General features: G+C 42.2%; 1 protein-coding gene across 1 annotated transcript in view; it reads right to left on the reverse strand.

Annotated features, from left to right (window-relative positions):
• TMEM242 (transmembrane protein 242) overlaps nucleotides 1-10,195 on the reverse strand; it is a 28,696-nt gene extending 18,501 nt beyond the window's left edge. The window contains exons 1-3 of the mRNA XM_024551997.4: nucleotides 9,740-10,195; nucleotides 8,775-8,875; nucleotides 2,455-2,592 (exon numbers count right to left, since the gene is read on the reverse strand). Coding sequence (XP_024407765.2) covers nucleotides 2,455-2,592; nucleotides 8,775-8,875; nucleotides 9,740-10,019 — 519 coding nt within the window. The 5' untranslated portion in view covers nucleotides 10,020-10,195. The remainder of the gene's footprint in view (nucleotides 1-2,454; nucleotides 2,593-8,774; nucleotides 8,876-9,739) is intronic.
• Nucleotides 10,196-20,259: the final 10,064 nt, after the last annotated feature.

A 20,259-nucleotide genomic window follows, 5' to 3' on the forward strand; every position in this document is an offset into this window, starting at 1 on the left:
TGTAAGCTGCTCTGGGTCAGCCATTGGATGGCACCCCTTTTTAAAAAAAAAAAAACGGGGTTTATACTGGAGAGTTAATACAACTGAAGGCAGCAACCAACAATTATTTGACCCTGAAACTGATCTGACCTAGAACAATCATCTCGGTCATTTACCGAGTGCACAGACTCAGACCACTTCGGTTTAGGATTTTCTGTTTTCCTTAGTCGTAGACAGAATGGCATGTCCCAATAAAAGATGGTAAACAGTGAGAAAAGTTCATCAATGGGCTTTTCCGTGGGAACCTCACAGTTCTCATCAACTCTCTAAATGCAGAGCTGAAATACGCCACACTGCTCTCCGCGAGCCTCAGAGCAGGGCCATCCACTGTGAATCTGCTCCGTCTTAAAGCCCAAGACGTCCCTAGTAAGTCTACTGGGTGGCTCATCTTAGCAGAGCCTGGCTCAGGGCAGGCCCACAGCCGCCTTCTGAATGAACACGTAAACGCTACTGCTTCCAAAAGACATCCCCTTGCCCGAGGGTCAGTGGTTCCTTTTTGTGTGAGACGTTTCAGCCACAGAGATCAAATGGATGTGTCTAACGGATGTGTGATCAAACGGATGTGACCTACATGTAGGGAGAGAGTGTATTTGCAGTCTCCCCTTTTAGTTAAAGACATTAAGATGTAATATAAAAGGATTCTAAGTATCCTCATATTCAATAATGCCAATCAGAAAAGAATATTTCTCCCTCAAATATTTTATTAGGCAGTAATCCTCTTATCAGTCCCACAGAAGTTCACATTCTAGAAACTGAAATAGCACAGCCTAGCCCATAAAGCCCAAGTTTGCAAGCATATAATTTAATTTAACCTAATTTGGTCAGTCTATGAAAATTTGCCTGTATAGTTACTTCAACAATAAAGGTTAGTCAGACTTGGAGAAAAGCAACATCTGTTTGTGTATCAGTATATTTTGAGTGGAAAGTACAATAATGCCTATGTTTAGTTATGATTAAACAAATGTGAAAAACTCAATAATGCCAGTAATAGTACTACTAATACTACCTATTACTCCAGCAATTCTCCCCTCCCTTCCCCTTCCACTGAATCACTCCCATCGGCATGCACACATGCCGTAAATTCTCCCAACTTAAACAAGAAACACAAACTGTCTTGACCCCAACTTCCCCTTCTAAGTACGATCCCTCTTCTTTCTTTCCCTTTACAGTAAAACTCAAGACTCGCCATGCGTGCTGCCTCCAATCTCTCTCCACCACTCTTGTGTGCATCCCCCCCACTTGGGCCACACCCATCAATGACTGTGCCACGTGCTCAGTGGACTGTCAGTGTTGTCTCGCCTCCTTAAAAACCCGGCACCCAAGGCACCATCCTGCTGGACTTCCCTACCCCTGCAGTGGGCAAACCTCATTTGCTCCTTTCCTCATTCCCTAACTGCTAACCCTCAGGCGGGCCCAAGAGTTCCTTCCTCGGACCTCTCTACATTCACTGCCTCAGTGAGGTCATTCTGACCTCATAGTGTTAAGTGCTATCTAGACACTGATGAGTCCCAAATTATATCTTCGCCTTGCATTTCCCCCCTGAATGCCAACCTTCCACACCTAACTGCTGGCTTGACTCTCCACTTGGCTACCGAATAGGTATCTCAAACCGACAGGGCCGGGATGGAGCCCCTGACTTAACCCCCACATCTGCTCCTGCCACACTGGTCCCCATCCAGTTTCCAGCTGCTCAGGCCAAAAGCCTTGGAGACATCCTTGACTTCACTTTTTCTCTCACCTTTTGCATCAGATCTCTGTAACAGATCCTTGTTGCCTCTACCTTCGAAATACATGCACAGAACCTCTTTCCCTCACCTCCCCTGCTGCTACCTATTCCATTCCATTCCATTCCAGCTGCTACCATCATTGGCAGCTGTCACAGAGAGCCTGGTCTGCAGAGCTTCCCACGGGTAGTTTAATAAAAAAGACAGTCATTCTAAATGGATAGCTTTTTAGCTTGTAGTCTAAATTATACACACACACACATAGGCTTTTTAAATTTTTCCCATAATGTGTTATTATTATATTAATAATTTAAATTAAAATTTTACAGTGCTTTAACTGCTTTAGAAGAATATTTATGTACATGGATGTTGAAAAGCATAGAAAGTTGTTCCAAAGTCGATAATTTCACTGAGCAAGTAGCTAGTGACAATTTATATAGAATGAACATTTGCTATGAATTAGTCATTAGTTAACTACATTTAAAGTTCCACCACCTTTAAACATGTAAATTACTTATATCATTTACTAATCATGAGGAGTTGCCTAGTTATTAGTAAGAATTTAGTCACCTTCTCTGTCGTCACTCCCTAAGATAATGAACAAACTGTACAAATTTGAGAGTCGGGAAGATTGGACACAGAAAGCAGGATAAACATTCCAGACACCGGTTACAGGACTGTAGTTACTTACACTGTGAACTCCTAAAGCCTTCCAGACGGCGAAGCTGATCACGCCAACCCCACACCATGCGTACAGGGAGCCCCAGCCCAGGGCTCGCAAGGCCAGGGACGACCCGCTTTCCGGCAGGGCAGCGGTTGCCAGGCTCCCCTGCAGGGAAGGCAGAAAGGCTGGGGTGAGAATCAACACTTCAGAAAGAATAAATATTTGGGGGGTGTTCGAAGTTAATGTAAAAAAAAGCAACATCTACAAAAATAGCCCCAAAGAAATGATTCAAATTTATATAAAACCATTTATAGTTTACATTCCTGTTAGTGAGAATGCACATTTTCCCAAGTTATGAACCCAATGTTTATGCCTTTTGAATTGTATATTCCTGTTATTTACCCACTGAAATTTCCTTATTTGTATATTCTCTTTATATATTGATATCTTCAACCCTTACACCTATGATATGTACTATCCTATTCTCCTAGTTTGCTTTACTTTTAATTCCTTGTATTTTGTTTTTTAGTTTTTGTCTTTGATCAAAGATGCATTCTAATGCTTTTAAGCTTACTAAAACTTCCCCTATCCTAAAATTACAGTCATTTCTCTTCTCTGTTAGCTGTATTTTTGTTTTAAAAGTGTCTCTTCTTTCTACCACTAACTTTTTAGTTCATCTGATATTTATTTTGGTTTTGATGGGAGCTAATGACTCAAGGGAGTTTACTTCCCAAAAAGCTTTGCAACTACCCCACTCTAATCTAATTGATTAATCCTTCCCCTCCCAATTTATTAGAAAAACCTATATAGAGAGGCTTATTTATAAGCTATTTTTGCACAACTAACTTGTTGTCTATTTTTATGCCAGAATCACACAGATTTATAGAATAAAAAGTCTTAATATCCAGAAAGTACATCATACTCATTACTTTTTTCAAAAATTTCTTTGTTGCTTTTGCCTATTATTTCTTCCAGAAAAATCCTAGAACATTCTGTCAAGATTTCTCCCCAAACAATTGGTGAAAATGTCCATTCACTGGCATTTTCATTAGAATGACACCAAACGAATTAGCAAATGTGTAACATCCTGTCTTCCCCTGGAAATGTATTTCCATTCACTTGTCCTTTTTTGTCTTAGAAGAATTCTTTACACTGTTCAGCACATTTCTTCACGCAGGCGTTTTTACACGTATACCCTGTGGCTGTGAATGTCACTGACGGCACACGGGAACTGCACCCCCCGTGTGCCTAGCACACGCCTAGGCCTGGCAGGTACTCAGTATTTGCCCACTTACACTGTTTTAAGATACGCCTTAGACCCAAAAAACATTCAGGAACTTTGTATAGCCATTGTCTGTGATAAAAAACAATACACCCCCGTATCTTACTCCTCTGTTCCCATGCTGTAATTTCAGAGTGGCTCCCTAGAGCACAAAAAGGCACTGAGTTCTAACTGGCCTGAGTTCTCATCCAGAAGCAGTACTGTCAACCAAATATTACTAAACTGGAGTAGCTTTCGGTGCTTTAGCCTAAATTTTATTTTAGAAACTTAAATTAAAAATTCCCTATTTCTCTGGGAAGGATACAAATTATATATGTATTATATATGTACATATATTTTAAAAAGTCTACATAAACCCACATTTGTTTGGCTAAATTAAGTTAAAAAGGTACCTACATATAAAAGAACCCCTAATGACATAGCAATATTCCCAATAAAATCTTAGTTTTGTCAAACTTTCAGACTTTTTAAAAAACAGTGCATGCTATATTTGTGTGCCAGCCTTCAGAAACTGATTGTGAGATGAAGTGAGTTATTCTTAGCTATTGTCTCCATACTTCCAAAAACGAACTTTTGTGGAAACAATATTAAAAATTGATCTATCTTTATTAAGTTTTTAAAAGTCTAGTTACAAGCTTCCCCCGGCCCCAGGAGTGCAGGTCATGTGACCATCGGAAACCCTGCTCAGAATTTTCAAAATGAACACTGGTTGACTTGCTGCAGGGAAAGGCTGACTTGCAAAAAAAAAAAAAAAAGTTGCTTTAAAAGATCTTTTGCTATAAACACAAATGCTAGTCACATATATGTTTAATGAAAGCTACATTTTTCCTCGCTGCCACATTATTTCTTAATTTAAATGGAAATGAGCATGTGCATATGGAAGTTGAATTTAACAAATCACATTGTAGTTATGGCATTTAATATCCCACATAAAACAGAAAAATTCTTTTCTAGGTGGGAACTGTATTTTTAACCTTATGCCTGAAGACATGGGGGTCCGCTAGCAGGCAACAAGAACAAGTCTGTTATTCCAAGATGTAGGAACAATCAAGAGTAAACTGTTCAGTTTGTCAGAACATCCATCAGCTACACACCTAAGAATAACGTCCACGTTTTCAGTTTTTGTCAGTTCATCTGGGGCTGAATTTGGTATATCAAACTGATACTTAAAAAGAATGTTCAATCTAATTATTTCCCCTATAGGGTATTCTTACCTGATACAACATTATGATACTTCTTTATAGATAGCTGGTTGTTTTTTTTTTAACATACATGTATTTTTAAAAGATTTCTTTTTATAATTTCTCAGAAGCTGTAGCTATAGCAGAAGATGATAACTAGTCTTTGTTACCTGCTCATTATACACATGGGTCTTGACATAGCTCACAGTTACCTTTACCGTGCTGTATTACGGAGAGGTGGGGCACCGCGTCATTGCAGATAAGTAAACCATCTGTATGTGTTTATACGTTATTCTGCATTTTCTTCAATTGTTTTAACAAAACAGACATATAATGTGCACATTATTTCCACTTATAGTGCTTCACAATGATTTTATGAGACTGATGTTATACAAATGTGAAATGTACCAGTTTATCTCAAAAACCTTGATCTATTTTCATAGATCAACCAAAGACACTCAGGAGTAGAATTTTTTGGCCACCTTAGCTTGCACCTTCCCCTTCAGTTTATACAAAGGACAAAAAAAAAAAAAAAGAGTATTCATTCAGCATTTACTATTGCTCTCCACTCCTAGTTTCTAGCTGAGACTCAGCTAAGACAGACATTAAAGGAAAGGTTCTCATCCTCCTAAAATAACAGCAGTGTAAGTAATCCACCCCCATCTGAAAGTTGACCATTTTCAAGTCCTTTTGGGTTGCAATTTTAATCTGTATTATGATTAAGACCTAGATTCCCAGGCTAGTGGACAGAAGTCTATTTAAATAAAAAATTGCTTTAAAAAATAGCATTATTTATTCCCCAGACACAATCAAAGCTGGGTAGAGCGCCATGGTGAGCAGGTTGGCGAACCCCTCTGTGCCTTAGCGGGGACACAGTAGAAGCCAGCACCCCACAGGGCTGTGATGGGGGTTAAACGACTCCTAACCCCGCGAACGCAGCCAGCACGTGATAAGCGCTCAAATGTCAGTTATCATCCAAGAACACTTTTCAGGCAGCGACTTTGAAGCACACTACCTAAGTGGTAGTATTCTTAAACCGGCGCTTGTCCAGCATACACTCATTAACCGCTGCAGAACCTCTGAGCTCCCCCCAAAACTTTACCTCTTAAGCAGTCTGAATCGGTAGTAAGGCTCTAGTTCAGATGTTTTCCCAGAGGGGAGGCAGAACTTTACGTAATATATGAACCATCCAGAACAGCGGTGCTCACACTTTCTGGTCTCAGGATCCATTTATACTTGAGCCTCGGAGATTTCTGATTGTATGGATTATATTTATCAATGTTTAATGGATTAAAAAGTTAAAATTAAAAATTTTTAATTTTTTAATGAATTTTACTTGATTCACTTTAAAACATACCCATAATAGAGTAATATAAATATATTTTTATAAAAAATACCTTATTAAAAAAAACTAAATTTAGTCCAAAGAAAGGCAATGTTTTCCATTTCTGTTAATCCTTTAAATGTCTGCCTTAATAAAAGACAGCTGGATTTTCATATACCCACATTCTGCCTTCGGTCATCTGTTGCAATACGTTTTCTTGGTTGCAGTGAAATCTACACTCGCACAGATATGTGGTTGGAAATGGGTGGAGCATTGTAACAGCCTTCATGCTATGGTACTACACCAAAATGCTTCTGAAAGGTTAGCTGCAATATGGAATCTGAAGTCATATCAGTAAATTTTTTGTGCTTTGTTACATTAAGACCCATTAGTTTATTTTGCACTTTGAATGAAACTTCTATCCATGCATCATGATCATTCAGAAAATGTTGATTTACCAAGTTACACAGATCTTTCTAATGTTGACACCATTTGTTAAATATTTTTAAAAATCAGTTCATTAATATCACCACAAATCTCATCAGAAAAGCCTTTAAGTACTGAGCAGCTGTCAAGCCCATAAAGGTAGATAAAAGTTTTCTGAAATCTAATTTTCACTTAAGAGCTCAAATTTTACCATTGGCAACATACACTGACAATTGCTTGCTTGAAGAGACTGGTCTGTGTTGTTCATTTTAAAGAAAATGTATGTCATATACCCTCTACTGCATAACTATAGTTTGTCCGTTGTTCTTTCAAGTAAAAACAATGTAACATGAAAAAAAGCAGCTAGTTCATCGAGTAACTCAATTGCTTTTCCTCGAGAAAAACACCTTTCTTTGATACAAAGCAGAGTGCGTTAGGAGGACTTCCCATTTCTTCACACAGAATATTAAAGAGGTATGTTCAGGAGTCAAGAGTCAATAAAACAATTTTACTGCTTCAACAAGGACATTCTTAGACAGTGATGGTTCTTTTAAACTATAAGCACATGGTAATGAAGAACACAATGACTGCTGGCACAGCTTGGGGCCACTGCCTTGATTACACCATGGTACCAGCAGTGCCCCCCGCCCTGCCCCGCCTCTGGACCATCAGTCCAAATGTCTTAGCATCATTATGGAAAGTTTTGACTTTATAGACCCCCAAGATGGTCTCAAGCATCCCCAGCGCTCTGTGGACCACAGTGTGAAAACCATGTTAGACCATAAAGAGCACATGTGATAATCAAATCTTAGAACCACAAAGCCAAAAGCAACTTGTGAACACTTGTGGGTTTTTTTTTTCCCTGAGAGAGAATTCATAGTTTTCATCAGCTACTCAGAAAGATCTGTCAAAGGTTAATGTGAAAACTGAAGCTTAGAAATGAACCCAAACTCTACTATTAAAGCACTGCTACCAGGTCTTACTAATTTTTGCCACAAGGTAATTTCTGCTCTGAAAATATTGCATAATATAGGTGGAAATCACCATGCAGTTCATAGAAATAATTTGGGAAGTTCTGCATAAGCCCTGAGTAATCAGAAGGGGGCCCAGTTGCACTTTAAATGTGGTCTCTTACCATTACAATATTCATAAAGCTTAAGTATGGTTATTAGGTTATTAAAGATACATAGAAATAGAAAGGGATTCAGCTGGTTTATGATTTTTTCCATAACACTGTTCTTCTAGAGCAAACATCAAATTGTAATTATGTAGTTATTTGTGTGAATATTTATTTAATATCTGTCTCTTGCACCAGAGCTAGCTGGCTTTTTATTTTTGTTTCTCTTATGTTTTTTATTTTTGTATCTCTTATAGCTAGCTATAGCCCATAAAAGAGCCCAAGTTACAGGTGTTGAAGCAATGAAGTATTGTAACAGATAAAACCAGGAGAGGGCAGAGGCAGAACAATACCTAAGAACAAGTATCTATGAGCAAATGTGAAGACAATTTTGCAGCTAGGTAAATGCACTACACAGGACCACAACGGTGACTGCTCAGTCTGGCTTGTGAAGTAAGGGTCTTTTGCCTGAAACACGTTACAGTCATTCAGTCAAAATTTACTGAGCACCTACTATGTGCATTATTGCACCTACTGCAGCAATGCACAAGCACATATGATCTCTGAATTCAAGGAGCTGACATGTTTTTCATCCATACTGAGATGCACTTCATTTGAACACTTTGGCATCTCTGAAATAGAAATGCCTCTTGCAATCAATACTGTGTCAAGAGTTTAATTGGCATCACTTTTCCTTTCTTAGTTGTACATGAACTATTGGGGCCTCTAACAACTGACAGTGAAGTACCTAGATTTAGATCTAAACTCACGTTGGAAATAGAAAATGTACTGGTTGAGCTTTCAAAGTCTTGTTCTGCTAAAATTTAAGAAAGCACATAAGTATCTTTCTTTAAGAAAGACTTGATTAATTTGTGCACTTCTTGAAACTGTGAGGTGTATATAGGTTTACTTCTAAAAGCACTATGAAAGGCCACTGATAGTGTCTTTTTCTTATGCAAATTAGCTATTTACTTGTAAACAATAACAATGCAATGAATGAATTTCGGTGTCACAAACCTTATTGAACCATTCAGGGCTTCTCTTTTTAGTCAATGATAATGTTGTAACAAATCCAGCCAGCATTCCTGCAGCAGCAACAGTACCTAGGAAAAGTCCACCTGCCAAGAGTTTTGGGGGTAGGGGACAGAGGATGGGGAGAGAGATTAAGGAAAGAAAACAAAAAACCTTGCAGTTAAAAAGATGTACACAGTTCAATTTCAGGTACTACTTAAATTACATTCAAAATTACTCTAGAAATTCCAGAACTGATGGCTAAGCAGCTCTTGCCATCATTTATCAGAGGTAAATGATAGGGCCTCTGATAGGGCATGACCCCATGACCTCTGGTTCCTGAGATCATTCTGAGATATCATTCCCAAGTGCAGAGAATGGGCACAGGGACCCTTCACTGGGACAGATGGATCTTGAGAATATCATGCTCAGAGAAATAAGTCAGACAAAAAGTCAAGAACCATATGATTTTACTCATTTGTGGGATTTAAAACTGAAAGCAACAAATAGACAAGAACTCATAGACACAGACAACAGTATGGTGGTTACCAGAAGGAAGGAGTGGAGATAGTAAAGGGTAAAGGGGTCAAATATATGGTGACAGAAGGAGACTAGACTTCTTCCTGTGTGGGGAGCACACAATGCAATGCACAGATCGTGCACTCCAGAACCGTACACTTGAAGCCCACCGGGAGGAGGGCGCGGGAGAAACAGCAGAGGGCATGGGAGACTAGCAGGACACACAACGGCTCGCGGAACCAGTTCCACCCCCAACCCCGCCCCCGCGGCCAGGGGAGGCTCCACCCGGCGCGAGCACGGACCCACCAGGGCCGCGAGACCCCCAGGTCTAAACTCTAGGGCAGACCCAGGCGAAGTTCTCCCAGGGCAGGTGACAGTGGGAGCGTCCGCTCCAGAGCAGGCAGAGCTGGGGCTGAGCTCGCCCGACCCCCCCGCAGCTCACCGCACCACACCTTTCAGCAGGAAAAGCTGGTCGTCAGTGGATCCCGGGGCCTCCAACCCGGAGGACCGTCCCCCAGCCTCAGGGCCTGCGGGCTCCATATTTATAATAAAGCTTCCACTACTGCGTCCGGCGACAACCGGGCCCGGCTGGAAGCGACAGCGAGGCGGAGGAGAAAGGTTCCGCTCTCCCTTTCCCGTGTACAACCTGAATATCTGCCCGGGGACCGATCGCCGTCCCCGCGTGTTTTCTCTTCTCCCCGCAGCCGGGAGGGGAGCGGGGGGCGGCTGCATGCGGCGTCCCTCCCCCGCCCCCGGGGCAGTGTCCGCCACCCGTCTCAGGGTCCTGCCTGCTTCAAGACCTGGAGCTCTTACAAGGGCTCGGCCTGCGGCAACACCTCACGATTCTAAGAAGTGGGCTTCCTTTTTTAGCCCTGTCATTTTTCTGGGAAACAGGTGTAAATAAATGACAGGTTCCATCCCTGGAAGAGAGTCAGCTCTTGGGTAACGCGCCTCCTTCCCTGCGGAGGGGAGTGCATGGCTATTACAGCTGCACGGAAGTGAACAATACGGGGCAGGGAGAGCGGAGGACCTCGCTGGAGGGTTCAAGGCTGCCTGGAGCGGATCCGGCCTGGAAACGCTGGCAGCCCGCAGGCAGGCCCGCTCTGCACAGGCTGGGAGCTGATTCGCTAACGGCGGTGGATTCTGTGAATGGCCATTGACAGGAGAAAATCTTCTCAGCCTCTCAGACAGACACATGACAAAATCTTTTAAAATGAGGCAACCTGTCACTTGTTCATTATTCTCAATTAAAAAAAAAAAGTAATGAATTTGAGGATGGGATGGAAATCTTTATTCATTTTTATTTTTAAATATATTTTATTGATTTTTCTATTACAGTTGTCTCAATTTTTCCCCTTTTGCCCCCTTCCATCCAGTACCCGTGTTCCCTCTGGCAGTCCCCTCCCTTTGTTCATGTCCATGAATCATGCATATGTTCTTTGGCTACTCCATTTCCTATACTCTTCTCAACGTCCCCCATCTATTCTGTACCTATCAATTTGTACTTAATCCCTGCACATTTCCCCCCATCCTCCCCCTTCCCCTCCCAGTTGATAACCCTCCAAATGATCTCCATATCTATGATTGTTCCTGTTCTGCTTGTTTGCTTAGTTTGTTTTTTAGATTCAATTGTTGATAGTTGTGAATTTATTGACATTTTAATATTTATAGTTTTTATCTTCTTTTTCTTAAGTAAGTCCCTTTAACATTCCATAGAATAATGGCTTGGGGATGATGAACTCCTTTAGCTTTACCTTGTCTGGGAAGCACTTTATCTGCCCTTCAATCTAAATGATAGCTTTGCTGAATATGGTAATCTAAGTTGTAGGTCTTTGCTTTACATCACTTGGAATATTTCTTGCCAGCCCCTTCTTGCCTGCAAAGCTTCTTTTGAGAAATCAGCTGACAGCCTTATGGGAACTCCTTTGTAGATAACTCTACTTTCCTCTTGCTGCTTTTAAGATTCTCTCTTTATCTTTAACCCTTGGCATTTTAATTATGGTGTGTCTTGGGGTGGTCCTCCGTATCCATCTTATTTGGGACTCTCTGTGCTTCCTGGACTTATAATGTCTATTTCCTTCACCAAATTAGCGATGTTTTTTTTCATTATTTTTTCAAATAAGTTTTCAATTCTTGCTCTTTCTCTTCTCCTTCCAGCACCCCTATGATTCGAATGTTGGTATGTTTGAAGTTTTCCCAGAGGCTCCTTAGCCTATCCTTGTTTTGGGGGTTCTTTTTTCTTATTGCTATTCTGAGTGAATGTTTTTTTCTTCCTTATATTCCAAATCATTGATTTGATTCTCAGCTTCATCCACCCCACTGTTGATTGCCTGTAAATTTTTCTTTATTTCACTTAGTGTGACCTACATTTCTGCCTGGGTCTTTTTTATGCTATTGAAGTAGCCGATGAGTTCCTTGAGCATCTTAATAACCAGTGTTTTGAACTCTGCTTCTGATAGAGCTCAAAGCTCTATCAGAGTTTGTCTCCATTTTATTTAGTTCTTTTCCAGGAGTTTTGTTCTGTTATTTCATTTGGGCCATATTTCTTTGTCTGCTCATTTTGGCAGACTCCCTATGTTTGTTTTATGTATTAGGGAGAGCTGCTTTGACTTCCTGTCTTAGCGGAATGGCCTATTATAGAAAAGTGCACCCATAAGTTGGAGAGGGTGGAGCCTTAGGTAATCCCCAGGGCAGGGTAACCCAGGTGAACCAGGCTGAAGGAGGCTCAGATATGGTGTCACCGCTCTGTGGCTCTGTGTGTGGGGAGGCCTCAGAAAGGGGATGGTGCCACTGCCTGGCCTCTGGAGTTTTGTCTGGGATGAAGTTATCCCCCAACACTCCCCCTGATGCCAGACACTTCAGTTTCTCCTCATATGCCACCAGTGCCCTTCAAGCTGCTGCCCTTGTGCTGGAGCCCAGAGAGGGAGTGAGTCTACATAAGTCCTAAGTCCATTGCAAGCCCTTTAAGAGGAGATGCCTGAGAATCCCACAGTTTCTTCCACCACCCCACCTTCACTGGTTTTTACAGCCAGAAATTCTGGGGACTTATCTTCCCGGCACTGGAACCCTGGGCTGGGTGGTCTGGTATTGGGCTGGGATCCTTTGCTTCTGAGGGATCTCTCCCAATTCTTATCCAACACGCATAGGTGTGTAACCACCCATTCTGTCCCTGTGTGTCTCCGTGTGTCTCCACCCCTTCTACCCTGCTGGATGAATGTAATTTCTTTAATTCCTTGGTTGTCGGACTTCCATACAGCTCAATTTTCTGATGATTCTGGGTTATAATTGTTTTGTAGTTTAGTTGTAATTTTTGTTGTGGTAGTATGAGAAGGCAAGCTGTGTTTACCTATGCCTCCATCTTGACCGGAGTCCTTTATTCATTTTTTTATTCCCCACCTCTCAGTGTATTCCCTAGTCGTGCATATTAAATAAATATTGGATGAATGATTAAATGGATGCATCACTTTTTGCATCAGTGAAATGTAATTAGTAGCTAAAACCTGGGCTCAGGTCCTAAACCACTTTTCAGCTATATGAACTTGGTTGGGTTACTTAGGCTGTCTATAGTGCAGTTTCTCATCTGTAAAATAAAGAAACTGATAGTACCTACCTCACCAGGTTCCTGAGATTAACTTGTTCAACCCAGCTATTAAGTGGCAGAGCCAGGATTTAGAAGCACTAAATTTAGGACTGTTGAGGCCTCACCCACTGCCCACTGGTCCTCGAGCTGGACCTTGATAACTGGAATCACCTAGAAGGGCTTGCTTACCACAGCTGGGCCTCACTCCCAGAATTTTGGATTCAGTTGCGTTAGGGTGGGGCCTGAGAACTTGCATGTCTAATAAGTTCCCAGGTGACGCCGATGCTGTGGTTCCAGTTGGAGAACATCTTCTCTCTGCCAAATTCCTCCAGGTTACACCTCTTAAAATCCACTTTAACACTTAGAGAGAAAATGTGCAGCTTCCTCCACTAACCCTGTCTTTGCCGTCTCCCCAAAAAGCACAGAAACGTTTTATTTTAAGGATTGTATTACTATTTACTGAAAGGAACAGGATAGATGATAACATCTTTAAATCTAGGGACAGCACAGGGTCCTGTACTCTACAGCTGTCTCTATTTTGAGACAGTAACTACAAACCCTGCTTTTATTCTTGAGGATGCAGCCCACAAAGTTCTACCTTCTTTCTAACTGGCCGAGTAAATGACAATTTTCCTCCTTCCTACTTTCCCGGAATACAGAGGGCGAAGGTGGCAATTAGAGTAAACCAATGGGTAATCTTTGACATAGGTGAGCAATTTGCAATTTGAAGATCCTCCTCAGATGCACGCCCAGAGGAGGAGGGCCTGAGAGCTCATTGGACAGCACTTGCTTGTGGGAAACTATAAGCCATTCCTCACTTGCCCCAGGCTCCTGCTACTTGCTCTGTCCCAGGTCTTGGGAGATGGGGGTTCCAGGGCCTGAGACACCTGCAAAGTACAGGGATGGGGAGTTCCTGGCCTTGAGATTAGAACCACATCCCAGGTGTCCCAAGTTAGAATGCTTAAAGAAAACATACTTTAAAGACAGTGTTACCCAAGGTCTCATCTTTCTACAGTGTACACAGTTAGGTACCTCAGGTGCCACCTGAGTATCTGGCCTGCTTTCGGAACCCAAAATCCCGCACAGCCTGGTTTCCATAGGAAAGCATTATGCCAGCTCCAAACAGATGACTAGGAAACAACGGGAGCACGGTCTCTACAGGACAGGGATGCTAGTTCTGAAGGAGCAACACAAGCATTTCCCGGCATGCGTGGAAACCAGTGAACAGAAAGTTGGGCAGTTTCTGCGCTCTGTGCAGTCCGAGCAGGACTGTCATTTCCGTAGGAGCATGATTCCCTTTTAGGAGGATGTAACAGAAATCTCCTGCAAGCCAAAAGGGCTGCTGGGAAAGCAAGTTTCTCTGAGACGCTCTCTGTTGCTATTCTGGTGTTTGTTTTAGTCTGTTGCAGTCTACACGAGCCATGCGTCTGACCACATTCTTACTTCAGTCATTTTGGTCCCTGAAGATTTGATTTCAAATTTTGACAGCTAGAAACCTGCTAGCGTTCAAGTTCCCCAAAACTTGGGTAGCCCTCACTCTAGCTAGATCCAAATAATGATGGGTTTTCTTCCATTTATTTTTAAAACATGTTTTTGAAGCTTCAATTTCTCTCTGCTTACGATATGAGGCTGAATTCTTTCTAAAACCTGACAAGAGTCATATATTAGTCATTCTGCCTGCTGCTTGATACAAGATACTTGTCCAAAATATAGTGCAGAGATCTTTCAAAGTTATGGACTAACTAAGTGTGTGCATAGAAAAAAAGATCTCCTGGACTTTACACTGAATTATTAACAGAAGCTAACTTGAAGGAAGTTAGTGGGGAGGTAAAACTTGCTAATTCAGCTATTTTCAACCTCTTCCATCTCACGGCACTCATTAATTACTAAAATTCTGCAGTACATCAAAAAATATTTTTTTCTTTTCTGACAAAAAATAGATATAATTTTGATTGATCTGCAAAAAAATGGTAAGTACCTACCCTTGTTGCTCCAAAGTGACTTTTCAAAAAAAATCAGATGTCTATACTTGTATATAAGGATTTCTGGTACCAAGAATTAACCAATCAGACACAACCTTATTATGATGAGACCAATAAGATGCGGCTCCATTACATGACCTGTATATTTTATGGCTCCAGACAGGACATTCACGTCAGACAGCTGTTGTCACTTTTTTATCTAAAGGAAGAGAGGTCAGTGCTGCTGACTAAATAGTCAGGCATGGGCATGTTTTTGAAATTCGTGCAGCACACAGGTCGAAAATTGCTGTGCTAATTATATTCCTTCTACTTTCTACCTTAAGCAAAATGCTGACCAAAGCAACATTTGTATATATTTCTATAATACTTGAAAAAGTTTTAGCAAGGGACTTGTATTACTTTTGTGAAAAGGACAAAAAAAGGAATGCAGCCCTAGCCAGGTAGCTTGGTGAGAGCGTCTCCCTGGCAGCAAATCGATGTTTCTCTCCCTCCCTCCCTGTCTCTCTCCAAAATCAATCAACAAAAATGTAAATAAAGAAAGGAAGGAAAACGATAAAAATACTTTAGAAATGTGTCACCTTATTTAAAAGAAAGATTTTTCTGTTTAAATAGAAATGTTACGCCCTGGCTGGTGTAGCTCAGTGGATTGAGCATGGGCCTGCGAACCAAAGGGTTGCTGGTTCGATTTCTAGTCAGGGCACATGCCTGGGTTGCGGGCCAGGTTGGGGGAATGTAGGAGGCAACCACATATTGATGTTTCTCTCCCTCTTTCTCCTTCCCTTACCCTCTCTAAAAAATAAAATAAATAAAGTCTTTTAAAAAAAAGAAAGAAATGTTACGTAGGTTTCCGGGGTAACTCACCAAACTCCCAGCAGGACACCCAGTGATGACGTTCCTTGTAGGACAGCAAGGAAGCAGGAGTGAGAAGCATATGTCATAAGAAAGGACTCTCAGCTGGCTAAGAACCCACGCAGAATTTGTATCCCCCCGTTTACTGTTCCTACAGCCTCTTGCATTCTTCCCAATTGCTGCTCTGGGCTCCCAGAGTTACAGCTACTTCGATGTGCACTACAATCAATGCAGCGCAGTATAAATGGTAAGCGTGGAAATGATTCCTCTTCCCTGAGCCGAAACTAGACTTCCAAAGCTCGAGTCTCATTACTCACTTCCGGCATCTCATTACTTATCTCTCAGAATTGTATTGTATAACTGTCCCCGGTTGAATAATAGAAGTCTGTCTTCATCACAGTAAATGGAAGTTGCTGTTATAGGCTACTTCCTTTCCATTTTTCTCTACTGTACAGAGTACCTTTCCCACCTCTTCCTATGCCATCAGGTGAATCATTGCTGCTAATGATAAAGCAGAAATCACTTTGAAAGCTGTTGTAGTTCATAAGCCACTAGACATTTTCTTACAAGAGAGGGATGTGTATACTTTTCTTTAACTACATTCTCCTATCTGCTTGTGAACGTCAAATGTGATTGCATATGTACAGGCGTTTTGTAGGTTGTCAAGTGTTCCGACAATACACAGCATCACTATGTTTAGTCCTGCGTGTGTCTCAGTCATAGAGGAGTCCTTCATCGTTGCCAAAAGTGAAGTACATTTCCGTCTCTGCATTACCATTTTGCCAGGATTTCATACACAGGCACATGTTTCACTCACATTTCCTAATGAGTTCCATGATATCAACCACAGCATCATTAACGCTTAATATGTTTATTGTGTTTATTTTTATTAATTATCTTCTCCTATTCCGATGTATTAAAAGTATAAGCTACAACATTACCAAAATACAGTATAGGACTAATACTACGTATGATGAGAGAGTGACTACATATTCTAATGAGAGCTTTCATGATCAATTACTGTGTTTAGACTGATCTGTTTTCATTCATTCATTGAATATTAACGGAGCACCTGTTCTGGCCTTGGGCACTCGGTTTCCTGTGGTGAAGTGGAGAGGCACAGCCCACGGCTTGTTGTGCTTGTAATTCTACAACCTGACTTTTCTAAGGAAGTGAGAATTTTATCAAAGCGTCCTTTAGATTTCAACCCTTGTGGTTGGTATTCTTTCTAACTGTATTTCTTCTACTTTCTGCGTTAATAAGTAAAATGTGGACTAAAGCAACCTTTTTATTTCTTATGAAATCTGCAGTGCTTCCGGTCAGCCCTCTGCATATCCACTGCTTTTGTCCACGTGGGCAGAGAGGGCCCAGGAGACAGTCTGTGTCTGTGCGGAACCTGGGCTGACGGGTCCCAGCATGCAGAGGGGGCCTGGGGGGATGGGGTCAGTTCCCAGAAATTGGCTCAGCAACTGAGGCCCTGGCAAATGACTCGGGAGTAGGTAGGCTCATTCTGGGGGAAAAAGCATGTGCCTAGTGGGTCTTGGCAAGACAGAGATGTAGTCCAGGTGGTCTAGTTGTGAGATGGAGTATAAGGATTTCTAATGAGGTAGCATGGCATCACCCTCAGGCAGGAAGGCTGGCATCACCAAGAGATTCATCCGTGGGTAACAGCATCCCATACCTGCCCAGAACTGAAGATCCAGAAATGGTAACTGGTCCTTGCAAGGCACAACCCCAGGTAAAATAGTGAGGGCACTAAAATGAGGCCACAGTCAGGAGCCCAGTTATCAGACCCAGATCGCCATGGTGCTGAGTCAGTAAGGCGAGTTGCATGGACCAAGGTCTGCAGACGGAGCCTGATTCAGGTCAGGATGAAAGCTGGGTCTGCAGGTGGGAAGCGGTTCAGCCCAACAGGGGTGGAGGGCTGGAGGAGAGGGAGGGAAGCAGATGGGCCCCTGCATTCAAGTGTGTGACTTGATCGTTTGCAGGAGGGCCTCGTCTGGGGTGGGGGGCAGGTGGGGCTGGAAGCCAGCCTGCATCCTGCTCACCAAGCCTGGTGCCCAAGGCAGGGCTGCTACTACCCCCAAGAAGGGTCACCTTTTCTCTTCTCAAAAAGGCAGCATGTGAGCATAATTGGCTTTGGAAACATGACATTTAAAACTTTATATTCACAGGCTAGAAGCCAATTTAACATATCCCAACTGATGTGAGTCTATCTTGTACCTCAATGTGTTAAGGAAGAATAAACATCTTGAGAAAAATCCTAAAGCATCCAGGCTAGAGTCTCAGAAATACTTTTGTGGTAAAAGAAGTGTGTATAGATTCAAAATGCCTTTGGGATCCAGCAAATAAGTCAGAAAAGTGCTTCTGAAGAGTGGTAGCCTGCTTATACCACTTGAATTTACTTTATTTAAATATATATTTATATATATGACAAATATATATGGCCTTTAGACAAATTTTTAAATAATTTTGGCTCACCAACTATTGCACTTTGCATTACAAAAGAAAGGTCCACGGTTACTTCTCGCTGGTCAGTCTATTTCCATCTCAGTCACATATTTAAGAGATTTGACCCCTTTGATTGACTCTTATGTATAAAAGGAATAAGCTCTTAGAACAGGATTATATAGCACGATAAAATATTTCACTATACAGTAAATTACATGCCATTTAAAAGACAGAGTTTTATTTAGGTCAACTGTACAGGGCCTGATGCCCTTTTCAAAACATTCAAAGTGTTTGACGGATTCATTGCTGAGTGCACTATAAATACAATCCAGCCTCAAACTCCAGACAATGAAAGGTGCTGGGGGAGACATCAAAGCCCCCACCATTAATGATGCCTCTTTCAAGGTGATAGAATGAGCCTGGACTAGTTGTCTGGAAGCCAAGGTCTCAGTGCCCAGCCCTACCAATAAAGGGGGATGGTCATCTCCATGCCTCTTAATACGGGCTTTATTTTTCTCCTCCGTGAAATGAGGGCAGGATTGAGGTCAGCACTCTTCAAAATGTTTCGTGGCATGCCCGTTCCAGAAGCTGTTAGACATTCGTTAGGGGTGGGGGGAAAGGTTTTGTGATCAAATCAGTTTGACAAACAAAATATAACAAGTTTCTTTGCTTCAGAGCTTCTCAAAGTCTTCAAAAGAATGACAGTAGACAATGATTCTGTAGTTATTTGCCCGTGGAATTCTTTGTTTAGGAGTGTCTTGTGCACCGTAGAGTGTAGTTTGAGAAATACTGAACTAGCTGGTCATTAGGGTTCTTTGTGCTCCCCCTTCTACGATCTAGCTAAGTTTGGAGAAATCAGGCTATTCCACCTAGAGGACAGAGAGCAATGCTTCTCCTTCCTCTGGTAGCTCAAGGTCAGATCTAAAATGCAATGTCTCAGCTCTGCCTTTAGTGTGAACCCAAAGGGCAGTTGGAAGAGCAAAGACCAGATTTCACTCAGGGGTGGAGGATGGAATTCTACAATACTTCGGCCAAAAATAACACCTCACTCTTCCGTGTCCAATTTAGAGCTCTTCTTCACATTCTAAGATAGAAGAGAGCTATTTGTTGGGGGGAGGGGAGGGAGAGACAAAATGGTCATGAATAATCTACTTCATTCCAATCAATCAGAAAAAAAACACAGTCCCCAAAGCACATTCTGAATTGGTATAGTCGAGAAATCAAAATAGACTGATTTACAGTAGAATTAGACGTACTATTTCAAGCCCTGCTATTTATATATCCTTATTTGGTTGCTTCACAGAGTTGCATGACTGTGGAAATGAAAGTGACCTTGAGAGGTCATGTAGCAAATCATCTTTTATCCAGAAAGGACGTCACTGAAATTCTCCTAATTACAGATACAGCAGCAGGTCCATCTTGACTCCTGACTGTAGAGCAACCAGTTGGCTTGGGCACGTCTGCCTCGTGCGCACATTCCCCTCCAGGAGTCTGCGTGTTGTGGTTGTGGGAGCAGAGTGACCGGAGAAAGTCAGTGACGTGCTGCCTGCCGAGCACAACCTCAGTCCTGAGCAAAACAGCTAGACACAGCTCCACTCGCTGGGGTTTCCATGTTTCACGTCACACAACCCGGTTACTCTGGACAAGGAAAGCACATTGGAGCAAGATCACCACCCACCGCGAAGGTAGCCATCTGTAGGCCAGCAACTCTGCCCAATGGGGGCTCCGCTTGCTGCGTCGTCCACCCCATCCGCAACCCGCATGGGAGCACGTGTTCTGACAACTCCCTCTCGCTGAGACTCTGCTCTTCTCTCTCCTGTGTCCCGTAACTGTCTTGTAACTCCTCCTACTCAGCCCCCCTTCTTCTGGCTGCCACACTGTGACTATAGTGATCTTTCGTGGTACTGTCACGAGCCCTTGTGGCCTCTTTGATAGAATGGAAAAAACACCCCCTCTCTCACATAAAGTTGTTTCACGTTAATAGGTCATTGAACAGCTGCACAGGTGCCACATGCGTCCCCACCCCCATGGCCTCCAGAAGCCATGGCCTACAAGGAAGCCACGAGCTGAAGAGCACTATTACTTGCAGTGAGTTCTACCCCACAAGCCT

This window comes from Desmodus rotundus, chromosome 11 (genome assembly GCF_022682495.2).
Source record: "Desmodus rotundus isolate HL8 chromosome 11, HLdesRot8A.1, whole genome shotgun sequence".
Lineage (NCBI taxonomy): Eukaryota > Metazoa > Chordata > Mammalia > Chiroptera > Phyllostomidae > Desmodus > Desmodus rotundus.